Consider the following 14,542-nt stretch of genomic DNA (forward strand, 5'->3'; position numbering starts at 1 on the left):
CCTTTTGATTTAATTGGTATTTTGAAAATCCAATGGTAGGAGCAGTTTATAGCTGATGACACTCTGAGGAGAACTTACACCAATGACCATGCTCTGCTTTTCTGGACTCCCTCGATTTTTCAGTTTTGTTTGTTTTCCACACATATGCTTATTCTTAAACATCACATTCCTATGAGAATCTGTCTCACTAGAGAGGTCTTCTTAAACACCAAGTTCTTTCATCTTAAATATTTACCACTTTTTTAGTAATATTTAAGTCCTATCTGATGATTCATTTCAAAAACTGACAAATTAATATTGAAAATAATAGTCTTCTATTTTTGAACTTGCATATATTGAAGTAATACACTTATTCATGATTAAGTTTTATTTACTCAGTATCATGAGTTTAGTAAAGTTAATTTGAAGCAACAAATTCTCAACCTTTAGTTATTCAGCAGTTGAACTATTGGGTGTTCAGTATAATCATGGCTGACTTTGCTAACTAATTTGCAGTGTAACCAAGATATGTACTACCCAGCTATTCTGCAGTCTCAACTCTTAGGGGTCAGTTTGTGCTTTAATATTGAAATGAAATTATTTGAGCAACAGCCTCATGCTCTAAAGCAATTCGAATGATTCCTGTCTAAAATAGTTTGATGAAAACATAGAAAACTTATATTCCTCTATATATCCTCATTCAAATCCCTGCCACCTATGTGATAATGGGTGTAATCGTGCTTCTAAAAACTCATGGGCACCTAAAACCTCAGAATGTGACCTTCTTTGGAAATAGGGTTTTGCAGATATAATTAAGTTCATATGAAGTCATTTGGATTCAGGTGGACCCTAAATCTAATGACTGACACCTTTATAAGAGGAGGACACACAGAGACACAGTGATGATCCTGTGAAGACAGAGGCAGAGATTGGAGAGATGCAGTTGAAAGCTGAGAAGCCACTAGAAGCTGGGAAAAGGCAAGGAAGGATATGATTTCAGACTCTGGCCTCCAGAGCTGCGAGAGAATGCATTGCTGTTGTTTTAAGCCGCACAACTGTGAGCATTTGTTACCACAGCCTTAGTTTCTCCGCTTTATTCTGTCCTGGGATTTCCAGAATGTTTGTCTCTCTTAACACGCCAAGTCAGATTCAAAATCTGTTACATTCCTTGCTGGAAGCCAATTCCAGCATGTCATAATTGCAAGAGTTTCATCAAAAGGTTGATGGAACTTGGGGACTCAACAAGGGCTGAGTCACATATGTTATTGCCTGCTGGAATGGCTAAAGGCATTTCCCCAAACCTGAAAAGGATGATTGTTTGCTGCCAGACAGCTAAGGGCATCTTAATCTACATGTTATTGCCTCCTACTGGCCAAACACCTGAACAGCCATAGGCTATTCCCCAATCTGACAATGCTTCTGTAAAAACACTATCCTTTGAAGTATATATCTCCACCTTGCCTTAGGACAAATTGTGTTAATAAAAAGCAAGGGCTCCTGAGACAAGGAGAACTTAGCTCCTTTAGGTAGACTCCTCTGACCCCAATGCCTTTCAAAATTATCTTTCATCTCTGGACTCCTATTTAATCTACACACAGCCCTTTCTCCAGATTCCAGAACCCTTCTAGATGCTGGATCAAGACCACTGGTGTTAAATGACGCCCAACATCTGGCATTAATTCCTTTTCCAGAGAAATTTAACTTGTTTCTCCAAACATCTGATATCTGGGTTGTGGCTTTCATAGCTAAGTACCTCATTCAGATAATGATCTTAAAAAGAAAAATCACTTCCCTTCCTGGAGGAATCTTGCCATATTGCAAGTATATCCAGGTCAACCTGTAGCCATTGTTTTAAATGTCTGTTACATTTGGAGCTCAAATATAATAATTACCATTGTAATATATTTAACTCTAAATCCCAATTTAAGTAAATGATATGAAAAGGACCACAAGGTTAACAATATCATAATTAAAAATGAATTTCAGTCCTCAAGTCGTTTTTAACCTCAGTTCTTCACCCAAGCAGCAGTGATAGACACATGCAAAAAGCCCCAGAGTTCACATTCTTACCAACTTCTCTTTTCAAATTAGAATGTTGTCTGTCTAATAGAGGTTAGCAAATCCATAATATCCTTTTCCAAACTTTTAAGGAGAGACCTACTTTTATAATTTATTTAGGGTTCATGTATGACTCTATCAACATCTTTGTGAATGTGTTGTCTTCTTTAAATAAAATATATTTCACACATAAGAGAAAGAAGGAGGAACATTCACAACAAATAGCTAATAAATAGTCATGTACCTTAGTTTTAGAGATATTAAAATTTTACCACACAAACTGCAGGTATTTGTTTTTAAAGATACATAATTTTAACTCACATAGTTGAAGCTCTAGTTATGCCTGCCTCCCTTGCTTTTCCAAGATAAACTATTATCTTGGAGTTCATATGTTTCTTTTCATTCAGGTTTTCATACATTTACTACATATGTAAGTATGCATAAACAATAGATGGTATTGTGTTGTATGTTATCCTACATAAATAGGATTATTTATCATTCTGGCATTGTTCTTTCTACTAAATTTTTTGAATTTCAACTGTGAGTCATAGACCTGTTACAACAGTAAGCATGAATGAATATCCAGTCACTACTTATGTTATTAAATTAATCTTAGTTTTTAAAATAATATAATTATATACAATTAGGAAAAGATTAGATATTCAATTTCTGTCCCAGAATTACTGTCAATATGCTTAGATACTTTCTTCCAGTCTTTTTATATGTAAACTAGGGGCCCGGTGCATGAATTCGTGCACAGGTGGGGTCCAGCCAGCCTGCCCTGATGGGGACCTATCGGGCCAGGCTGGCTGGGGGGGGCTGTGGGAGGCCAGCCGGCCCCAACCTGGTCAGGGTCGGGGGGGGGGCGATTGGGGGTGGAGCCAGTGGGGGGGAGAGGCAGTGGGCAGTTGGCTGGCCCTGCCCCTAATCGGGATGGGGGGACTGATCGGGAGCAGGGCCGGCTGGAGGCAGGGGCTGTTGGAGGGGCCAATGGGGGCCCTGATCGGGCCTGTTGGCTGCCGCAGTGCGCATCATAGCGACCTGTTGTTCCAGTTGCTGCGCTTTTATATGTACAGATATTTTGCATAATTGAAATAAATTTTAAATATTAATATAGTCATTTAATATATTATCATCTATTATCATTTTCCCCATTCTACACGATCTTTTTGACAATTGGGCTTAATGTCTCAAAAACTATCCATCTACTGTATAACTGTCTCTCTATTTTGAGATATTTAATATATTTCTGTTTTACTTCCCCCTTTAAAAGTAAATCTGCAATAAAAAAATAAAAATAACCTTTGAACTTGTTAATTTTTATTATATTTGGTGTAATTTCCTCAGATTAAGTTATAAACCATTTTATAGAATATCTGCTCTATTACATATTTTTATTTGGTATCATATGGTCATAGAAATATGAATGTACTATTTAAATAAGCATTTTATATATTGTTTTTATTTTATATACACTTCAGAAATTATCATACTACATTATTCCCTACAGAACTAGGAAGTAGGAATAGTAAGATTGCCTTTAAAAAGTTAAATTGCAATGAATCAGAGCAGAGATACATGTCAAATCAACTCACCTGATTGAATGTATTATCATATATAAAGAAAAATGTGTTAACCTAAGAGCTTGCTGTCCAGTCCCAGAGGCAAAATCTCATTGCTATGTCTCATTGTAAATTAATAAATTAATTAAATGAAGAATTCACTTATTGTAATTTGACTTCCTATAAAGATTGCCCATGGGGAGAAAATGGCCTTGTCAAGCAGATACAAATATTTCGTTTTTTGAGGCAATCACATTTCTCCTTGTAAATTGAATTGACATTTAGTCCCAAGATTCTGTTTAACATTAGTCTGCCACTAAGAGATAAATCCTCTAACCCTACAAAATCAAGTTTTGGAATATGTAAGGCTTTTGATCAGACCTTCCCACCAGATCCTGCTGCCTTGGGGACTTTCAGTAGACAGCCATGTCGTTTTTCTCCATAAAAAAACTCATGATTAATTCAGTTAAATCAATCTTTTCCTTCACAATTTCCCTTACTGCTTCTACATATAGAGACTGTGTTCCCTCTAGAGACTTGTAAAACACTAAATTTTATTACTTCTATTTTTTGATATTTTAAGCATTTACCAATTTAATTCATTCAGTTAATGCAGTTTGCATATCAAGAAGAGCTCACCATTCATTCATTCATTCATTCATTCATATCATAACTCTTTATCAAGTAACTACTAAGTGAAAATCTAGACTTCGTCAGGTGCTAAAAAGATAACGGCAAGGATTTCTGTCTAGTGGAGAAAATAAACTAGTTTACAGTGTTTTGATAGGTCAGCTGTGCTGTGGGAGTTGGAAGTGGGAATCCTGTCCAAACTGGGGGAGGAGGGGAGAATTGAGGGTGAAGAAATGGGAGATTTGTGTGTGGGAGAGGGAAAGGTGCAGGGAGGTGGTGAGGGGGAATAGAGGGAACATTCCAGAAAGGGACAAAAGCTCCAGAAATTAAGGAGAGTAAGGCTTATTTAGGCAAATGGAATAATATATATATATATATATATAAAAGCCTAATATGCAAATTATCCCCATGGGAGTTCGACCAGGAGACCGATCACTCACTATGACATGCACTGACCACCAGGGAGTGGTGCGGAATGAAGGAAGGCCCCGGCCGGCAGCTGGCAGCCAGGGAAGGGAGGTCCCGGCTGGCAGCCGGAAGGCCTCAATCGACCCTGATTGCCGGCCAGGCCTAAGGACCTTACCACTGTTTGAATTTTGTGCACCGAGCCTCTAGTTATATTATATATATATAAAAAAAAAGCAGGAGTGAGGGGTGTAGGGGTTCTCAAAGGGTTCGATTAGAGAGGAAAGCAGGGATCACTTGGCAGGAGTATCCCTACTGAAATCCTGGTCTATTGTGTTTTTAACTATAAGAGGGATTGCCAAGCTTTTTAATAAAGGGCCAGATAGCAAATAAGCCAGAAGGTCTCTGTCACAGCTATTCAATTTGCTGTTTTAGCCTGAAAGTAGTCCTAAACAACAGACAAATGGGTATGGCTGCATTCCAATAAAACTTCATTAGTATAACAGACAACAGGGCCATAATTTATTCTTCACTGGTATAGCAGACTTTCCTCAAAATAATAGATAATCATGTTTTTAAATAATAAAGGTCAAATAAACTTACATCTGAAACCATGGGTAGGTTTTGTCTCTGTACAGAAGCTTATCCTAGTTGACTAAGAACTCCTCTTTGAGGAGCATAAGCATTAAACAGGGAATTAGTAAAAAAGAAAAATTAATGAATAAGGTGATTAATATCACATATAACATATTTATTCCAATGCTTTCACCAGAAAATGATAACCTCAAAATTTTCAAAACTTGTAAAAATAAAAACTTTGTACTTGTATACCATCTTAAAGAATGCACTATTTCTTCTAACTTTCAAAATGATCTCAAAAATACATGAATCTTGAAGGCAGGATTCGTATATTATTCAAAATTTTCTAGGAACCCATTAAAATGCCCGGTACAGAAAAGTTATGTGAAGATACATTTAAGAGCAAATATCATTTTCCCTTTTAAGCAGCTGAAAAACTTGATCTTAGGTTAAATGTTCCAATAAGGCCCATAAAAAAAAAGTGTCAGAGGCAGAACAAGTGTCCAGTAACCTGCCTCCTGGATTTTAATTTCACTCCAGAAATACCATGTAAATGCAAGTGACACTGTCTTTGGCCCAAGCTATTAAGACCATAGATGGGCAATCTAACTAAAACAAAATCAGAGGAGGACTTCCCTGGATATCTAGAACTGTCACTGAGAAGGAGACTATACAATAGAAACCTGGGCATTATTAACACACATGTTTTATCATGTGGATTGGAAAACAGAGATATCTATATTGCAACAAAGAAAAGAATGCAGCAATTTACAGAGAGGCTTTTGTGTAAAGCTTGGAGCAGAGGTTCTCAAACTTTTTAAACAGGGGGCCAGTTCACTGTCCCTCAGACTGCTGGAGGGCCGGACTATAATTTAAAAAAAAACAACTATGAACAAATTCCTATGCGCACTGCGGGCCCGGGACGAGTCAGCTGCTAAGCAGGACAGGCAGCGGTACCCGGCGGGCCGGATAAATGTCCTCGGCGGGCCGCATGTGGCCCGCGGGCCGTAGTTTGAGGACCCCTGGCTTGGAGAGAGATTACTAAGCAGATTTGAGTTAGTCCAGCTGTTCTAGATGCCTACGTATATTCTTACCCCTGGGATCATAGGAAATCCTGTGGTTCCTACATCATCATTTCCAGTTTGGTTTGTGTTTCTGTTTTAGCCAATTACAAAGTAATGACTAATACCAAGAGTCATTAAAGGGACACATGGTCAGTGTTTATCTGTGTTTACCTGATTTGAATCTGGAGAAAGTCTACATTGATAAAGTTAAGAGGAGAATTAAGACAGCTACCCAGAAAAACAAACAAGCATTACTCTTTTCTGAAATCTTTAGGTACAAGGTAAATATTCCCCAATGGAGAAAATCTGTGTGACTAAATCTGTTAGCTTGATAGCAAAGAAACCATAGCCATTATTTACATCCATATAATGAGCTGGCTAAACTCAGAGGAAATTCTGACCTGCAGTCTGACAGAGAAAATGCTGATCGTGGATGTTCAGAATGACAAAATGGACTTTTCTCCACCAGCAAACCTGAGTAGTTGAAAGAGCCTGTTGGCCTGCCACTTTTCTCTGTATTAGTGTATAGATGGTCAAGGATTGGCAAAATATGGTCACACTTCTGTAATTGATTTATAATTGAAAAATATTTAGTTGACAGATAGGCATAGACATCCCAAACATATTTAGTCCTAAAAAATTCATTAGAGGACTTATTCCCCTTCAAAATCACACAAGCATAGGGAATTTGGAAAAAATATGCAGCCATTCTATTTGGAATAAATATACATTCTAAAGGATTCTATAAGAGCTTCAGCAGGTGTGTCTGATTAACATGTCTCCTCATTTAAATATATAATGTGATCTTGTAGGTTAGTGGTTCTCCAAGTACGGTCCCAGGAATAACAGCATCAGCATCATCTGGGAACTTGTCCCACTTAAGACCTACTGAATCAGAAACTCTGGCTGTGGGGCCAGCCATCTGTGAATCTAATGCATACTGCTATGGACTGAATTATGTACATTCATCCTCCTCTCCCTATCAAATTTATATGTTGAAGCCAAAAACACAATGTGATGGTATTTGGAGGTGGAGTTTTTAGGAGATAATTAGGTTTAGATGCTGTCATGAGGATAGGGTCCTCATGATGGAATTAGTACCCTTAAGAGATCAGAGAGCTTATTCTCTCCTTTCAAAAATTGTCTGCTTTGTATCTCATTCAAAGAAAGAAAAACATGTTGGGACACAAAATCCAGTAGCCTTACTAGTATAATAAGAAATATCTTTGCTATCCTATATAATAAAGAGTAATATGCAAATTGACCATCACTCCAACACACAAGATGACCGCCCCCATGTGGTCAAAAATGGCTGCCCCCATGTGGACACAAGATGGCCACCACAAGATGGCCAGAAGGGGAGGGCAGTTAGGGGTGACTGGGCTGGCAGAGGAGGGCAGTTGGGGGGACCAGGCATGCAGGGGAGGACAGTTGGGAGGGACCCAGGCCTTCAGGGGAGGACAGTTGGGGGGGGGGGACCAGGCCTGCAGGGGAGGGCAGTTGGGAGGGACCCAGGTCTTCAGGGGAGGACAGTTGGGGGGGGGGGGACCAGGCCTGCAGGGGAGGGCAGTTAGGGGCAACCAGGCTGGCAAGGGAGGGAAGTTAGGGGTGACTGGGCCAGCAGGGGAAGGCAGTTGGGGATGACCATGCCTGCAGCGGAGGACAGTTAGGGGTGACCAGGCCAGCAGGGGAGCAGTTAGGTGTCAATCAGGCTGGCAGGGGAGTGGCCAGGGGATGGTCAGGCTGGCAGGCAGAAGCAGTTAAGGGCAATCAGGCAGGCAGGCAGGCGAGCGGTTGGCAGCCAGCAGTCCTGGATTGTGAGAGGGATGTCCCAGATTGGAGAGGGTCAGACTGGGCTGAGGGGCACACCCCCCTCATGCACAAATTTCATGCACCGGGCCTCTAGTTTCTAAATAAATGTCACTATAGTTATCTTGTATCTCTTACTAGAAGATAGCATGTTTGGTCATTTATTTTTGTGTTCATGATGTTATAAAATATCTTCTCCACCTCCTATACCATTGAAAGTCACTGTATTGTGTTTTCCAATTTGTGTGTTAGCGTGTCAAGAATATAATAAATCATTTTGTTATAAAATTTTCTAAATAGTATGCAAAATCTATATAACATTTAAAAACTGGTAGCTGTTGAGTTTTATAGTCATTGAAATGTAATCTTTGAAGTGTTCCCATATACATAACTTACATAAATGTGTAAAACAGAGAGAATAGATTTTAATCTTTAGCTTTGACTAATGCCATGCTTGTAACTAAACTCTTCAGTGGGTGATGCTAGAAAGTTTAAAATATATTCCAATAGTTGACCTTACTGAAAAAAAAGTGCTAAAATGACTTTTAAAGCATTATGAAACAGTGTTAATATATAACTAACCCCTGCTGACTGTTGTTACAGCTCCACCTCGGACAATACGCCTGGTCAATGGCAGTGGCCCTCATGAAGGCAGAGTGGAGATTCTCCACGATGACCAGTGGGGCACAGTCTGTGACGACCACTGGGAACTGCGCAGTGGACTGGTCATCTGCAGGAGTTTGGGATACCGAGGTGTTCGAAATGTGCACAAGGGAGCTAGTTTTGGACAAGGTAATTTTAAAAAATATATATTTTATTGATTTCATAGAGGAAGGGACAGGGAGAGATAGACACATCAATGATGAGAGAAAATCATAGATAGGCTGCCTCCTGCATGCCCCCTACTGTAGATGGAGTCACACCCAGGGACGTGCCCTGACCAGAAATCTAACCCTGACCTCCTGGTTCATAGGTCGATGTTCAACCACTGAACCACACTGGCTGGGCAGACAAGGTACTTTAAAAAAAATTTATCATTGTTGTTGAGAATATTACAGATTTTTAAAATGTTTTTTTAAAAAAAATGAAGCATAGGCATTCTCTAATATGTAGAAGCAAGTAGAGATAGAAACTTATAGCATAGGAAGAAAAATGGTGTGTAGGATTTTTTTAAATGGCCTTTCCTAGAAAGTAGAAATGAAGAGAAAGGGACATTAAAATCAAGTGACATATGCTCTCAAACTTTAATATGTAAATTTTATTTAGATTCAATCGGTTAGTTGCAGGGTACTAACATAGAGGAAAATGGAGTGATTGGCAAAGCAGGACAAGTGAATTAATAAGGTGACTTAGAATCTATAAAGTGGACAGCTCGTTTCTAATAGAAGGCATACAGCTGTCATCCATGCTGATTACTCACCTGGTAGGTGATGGCTAAAAACTCGTCAGTTTTGGAAATAACAGCATGTGATGGTGATCTGAATTCTTAGGATGTGTCTTTGTTGACAAAATGAAATATAGTTTGCCAGTTGTCCAGATAATTCAATCAATATGGACTGACTGAATAGCTCAACCCAAAAAGAGAAAAATACTCTAAAATAGCTTTTATCAAGATGACTTACACTTTACATTATCCAAAGAGTTGACAACTCTGCATTTAGCTTTGTATCTCGAAGGAACAAGCCTGGTGGTAACAATTTATTAATTTCTTATATCCCAGATGGTAAAATCGCCGCTGTTTCAACATTGCATTCACCTTAAGGCCTAGTCTCACAAGTAAAATATTCTTTGCCCCACAGCTTTTATTCATTCCTGCTTATATCTAGAGGGAGTTCTGGTCTAATGCACTGGCAAAAAAAAAAAAAGTATTATAGAATACTGGCAAGAAAATGTTTTCTATTTAAATAAGTAATGAAACAATAGAGTTTAGTCTCATGTGAAATTAGTTTATTTATTTATTTGGCTACATGGAGGCAATTTTCTTCAGATAACTGACCACTTCTCTAAGATGAATATCCATTTTTGCTGAGGCTGTGCATTAGGGTAGTTGGTGATGCTATACATTATACTAGAGTTTTATTGATAAAACAGCAAGGTATGCCAGAATTTTGTTTTCTGTTTACATTTTCAAGCACCTGCTGAAATGAATCAGAAAGAACAGGCATTTGATAACGAAGGAGCTATGAGTTGAAACTTTAGTGCTGATACTTTTGTTTCAGATTTCAATCTCTTATTTCAATAAAATGAGAAGAAGAAGAATAATACCAAGCCAGATTTATTTTGAATCTTAAGAGCTGGCATATACCAAGTGTCAAACCCTAGCAGGTTTTGCTCAGTGGATAGAGCATGAGCTTGTGGACTGGAGGGTCCTGGGTTCAGTTCCAGTCAAGGGCATACACCTCTGTTGCAGACTTACTCCCTCGCCCTGGTGGGGGCCCAGGAAGCAACCAATCGACGTTTCTCTCTCTCTGTCTCTCCCTGCTCCACTCTTTCTAAAAATCGATGGAAAAATATCCTCAGGTGAGGATTAACAACAACAAAAAAGTGTCCAGTATAAAGCCTGCCTGGTGGCATTGCACAATAGAGGCAGAGACACCATCAACAGGTTACCTTTTATCCTCTGGAAGCTTGGAGAGCCAGATCTGTATGCATGGCACAGTGGCAGAGTGATGTTCCCAGGGTCACAGAGTTGAATGTGACTTCGTACTGAACAGAGAGGAGTGTGACTGAATGTACTAGGAACTCGGATCATTTCCCGTCTCCGCCCAAGGAGACCCAGCTCTGGTCTCTGCTCACTGCGTGGAATCCAGTACCAAACTAGTGAGGAATGAATGATTACGAGAAATTTAAAATCGCAGAGCAAGATGAGCCGGGAGAGGTAATAAAACTCAGGTTATTCTTTCTGAAGAAAAAGAGTCTGAGAAATAAATTTCACGATCTGCTTCATTGTATGTTTTATTTTAAGAAACAGGCTTACTTTGTAAGCTGATTTGGGATTAGACACAGCAAACAACCTTTTTCTGTAAAGCTGCTTACGCTCCCCCTTCCTTTTCCACTCCACCTTAAATTTGCAGTTTAACTGGGGTGGAGGGGGAGGCGCCAGAAAAGCCATTTTGAATGCAGCATAGAGACAGAAAACAGAAATATGAGTGGAAGGGTTGGGGAGAGAAAAGGATGCATTAGAATTTGAATTATTTGTAATTTCATAGTAAAGCAAGAATAATCAGATTAATACTCTATGTATATATACATTATACCAAAATTCAAACAAGAAGAAAAAACATTTGCATTTATCTTCTTTGTATAAGTCCCCATTAAAGAAAGAATACCATTTTCTCTCATTTTCTCTCAGTTTTGAAATAGCAAACCTGGCTTACCAGAGAGAATCCTTGTTAGCTTTAAGAAGAATTAGTTTCGCAGCTGCAATGGAAGTGACTGATAGGAACAAAGCTTAAAGCATGCTCCTTTACATAGGTTCCTCCATTTGGATGTGTCTTTTGCTAAAGTGGAATGTTCTTTTTTCCTCCCCCTCAGTAGACCAAAAGGTTAACTTAAGGAAGCACTGAGAAGCATTTTGCCTGTCACTGCATGGGGCAGGGAAGCAGGGGGCGGGGGAGAGTCACCTCTCTCCCTGTGCAGGCTCTCCAATCCCTTGTCCCAGGGGTCTCCCTGCAGCAAACCTGGAGAGCTTTGTCAATGGTGGTGCTCCTGGGATTTGTTCCAGCCTATCTGAGCCCCTGTGCGAATGCAGGAAGCATAAGCTGGGCCAGGAGCAGCTAGCGATCTCCTCTCCTCAGTTTAGAGAAGTTTGTGCTGAAGCCCCAAACCTGAGAGCAGAAACAAAAGACAATTCTAGATACACTAGTAAATGTCATATTCTATTCATCACTCCTTTCCCATTTTATAATCAAATTTCTAAGTGGAATTTAAAATAAATACAAGAATAAACCGAAGGAGATCAAAGATATAGCTAACTATACCTCTGAATTAAGCTTTAGTAAATAGGAGTAAAAATAATATCAAAGATAAATAAAATATCTCAATGGATAGGAGCTCAAATTCTTGCATACTGTACCTTGCATAGTGACAGCTTTAAAAGATGTCTACATGTTGGATCTTATGGAACCTGATATGGAGCCTATAGAGTTCTTAGCACATCTGTTTTGTTACTATGGTAACAAAGACAGTATGAAGTAGGAATATTGTTTAGCAAGTGCTGATTGCTGATTACATGATTTCATTTAATGCACATTGTGCCTGTGAAAAATAGATATTATAGCCCCAATTTTTCACAGAGAAAGTAAGTAAAGCTGTCACAAAATTTGCCCAAGTTTACACGGCTATTCTGATGCGTTTTGTTGTGTTGTTTTTTTTTGTGTGTGTGGGGGGGGGGTTCTAGATTATTGTCATAACCTGTCTCTTCACTAGACAGAATGTTCTAAGTTCTTTATGCTTAAGAACTTCATGTTGGAAGAGCTTGCTTCTTCAAAATCTTAAAATCATAGCTTTTAAGAGGTAAATGAAATTTTAGAGGTACTTCAGCCATATCCCTTTATTTTGCATGTATAATACAGTAGGGAAAATGAGTGGCTTCTTTAAAACCACAAAGCTAGAATCCAGAACTTTATTCCGTTTCATTATTCTCTATTCTGATTCCCATTCCATTTCAACTTTGATCTGAAACACAGTGATTTTCTTGAGAGGCTGTTGACAAAGTACTTCCCTACTAGAGGTCTTAAAATGGATACAAATTCATGTCACTCAGCCATAACTGGATTTAATTCACATTCATGCAGAGATTGTTAACCATGTGATTTTTACTTCCACAGATACCAATTCAGCAGCTAGTGGAAAAATCTCATCACTTTGCTATATATCTGGCTAATGTATAAAATCTGATTCCCTTTTTCCCCATAAAAGTTTTGGGTTAGTGATGATTAGGTTAAATAAACTCAGAGTCCCTCAAAGAACAACACTATCTGCATTCTTTTAAAAGAAGTGAAAGACCCCCAGAGGGAGACCCTCACTCTGTCCCACGGATGACGGCGACCCCAATCAACCGCAGGAGGCGTCACTTGATGCAAACAGCAAGAGGCTTTATTCCAGCGCACTGGGGCTCGACTCGTAACTCACACGGGAGCAGTGAAGACGAGCCCCGAGCAGAAAATTTTACAGGCTTATAAAGGCAAAAATCACACATTGGGAGGGGTACACATGTGAGGGGGGAAGAGAGGACAAAGTCGCCAGGAAATTCCAACAGGGCTCGTTAATAACATGTTTAATGACAGGGCTTAAGTTTTCAGTCAACAGTCCCATCCGGTAATCTCATGTCCTGCTTTTCTTATCTGTCAGAGCACTATTTGCTCTGTCTGCTCTTAGCTCGGGGCTGTTTCCTGGGACAGGTTTAAGGGTCTTGTTCCCATCACTGGCGAAGGGGGAAGACCTTGGAGATTTAAGATAAAACGGACAGCTGTAAAAAAAAAAACTTTACTCTTTCAGTTAGGGTTTGCTTTTTTTCCTGAAGCTCCATTTTCTATTGTTGCTTTTTAATCTCTGGAGTTAAGAAGTTCAGGATTTGCCCAGATAAGATAAAGTAAACAAAATTCTTTACCTTTCAGAAGAGATGAAGGAAAAATGGCATAGTCTGTCAAACATACTCTCAGTCATCACAAACCAAGCTCATGAACCCCCAGAAGCCATGGACAGTGCCTTCATTATGTCTGCTTTTGGAACACCAAGTCAGTTTGTCCTGACACAGCCCTAAACTGTCAGAGGAATTGAAGCTGTGTAGATGATTAGGTAGATGACAGATAGATAGATAGATACAGATGGGATTAGAGAATGAAAACATCTAAAACATACTCATCAATTTTGCTTAAGTTCCCACTAAGAAGAAAGAATAGTTTGGAGGCAAAAAATAAAAATGACACCAGCAGCAACAAAATCCTCGAGTAACAGTTATTACCTGAAGAAATAAAAACAAATTTGCTTTTTTATCTTTGAGGTTCAGATGAAGATAAAATTGTATTAATTTTATGCCACCTTAGCATTAATTTTTAATGCAGAAACCAATTTGGAAGGATATGGGAAATGTGTATTAAGTAAATTTTTCCCTTAGGCTCAATAGTCCTGAATATATTAATATAAAAATAAAATGACAAATCTTTGAACATTACTTTTGTAACTCTTATTTGGGCTCCTGTGTAGTCAATAAATATCACCAAGCTATAAAGGGCATTATGTTCTGTGGTTGGCTCTGTTCTCTTTGAGAAAGCCATACATCCTTTCTGAGTCTGTTTATCTACCCATGAAATGGAGATAATTGCCATTATTTTACAAGATTATTAGAAGAGTAAATTTTTAAAATCATATGTGAAAAGGCTTAGTATGTTCACTGTGTCTGAGTCTTTTCCACATAGAAAAGGCCAGATTACCCGACAGCACAATCTGCTTTTC

At 38.9% G+C, this 14,542-nt stretch overlaps 1 protein-coding gene across 2 annotated transcripts in view; it reads left to right on the forward strand.

Moving 5' to 3' along the window:
• The window catches only part of MSR1 (macrophage scavenger receptor 1), a 71,234-nt gene that overhangs the window by 52,566 nt on the left and 4,126 nt on the right, over window positions 1-14,542 (forward strand). For both annotated transcript variants that reach the window (XM_080661011.1, XM_080661012.1), the window contains one exon: window positions 8,690-8,878. In XM_080661011.1, coding sequence (XP_080517137.1) covers window positions 8,690-8,878 — 189 coding nt within the window. The remainder of the gene's footprint in view (window positions 1-8,689; window positions 8,879-14,542) is intronic.

This window comes from Plecotus auritus (assembly GCF_963455305.1).
Source record: "Plecotus auritus genome assembly, chromosome: 3".
NCBI lineage: Eukaryota > Metazoa > Chordata > Mammalia > Chiroptera > Vespertilionidae > Plecotus > Plecotus auritus.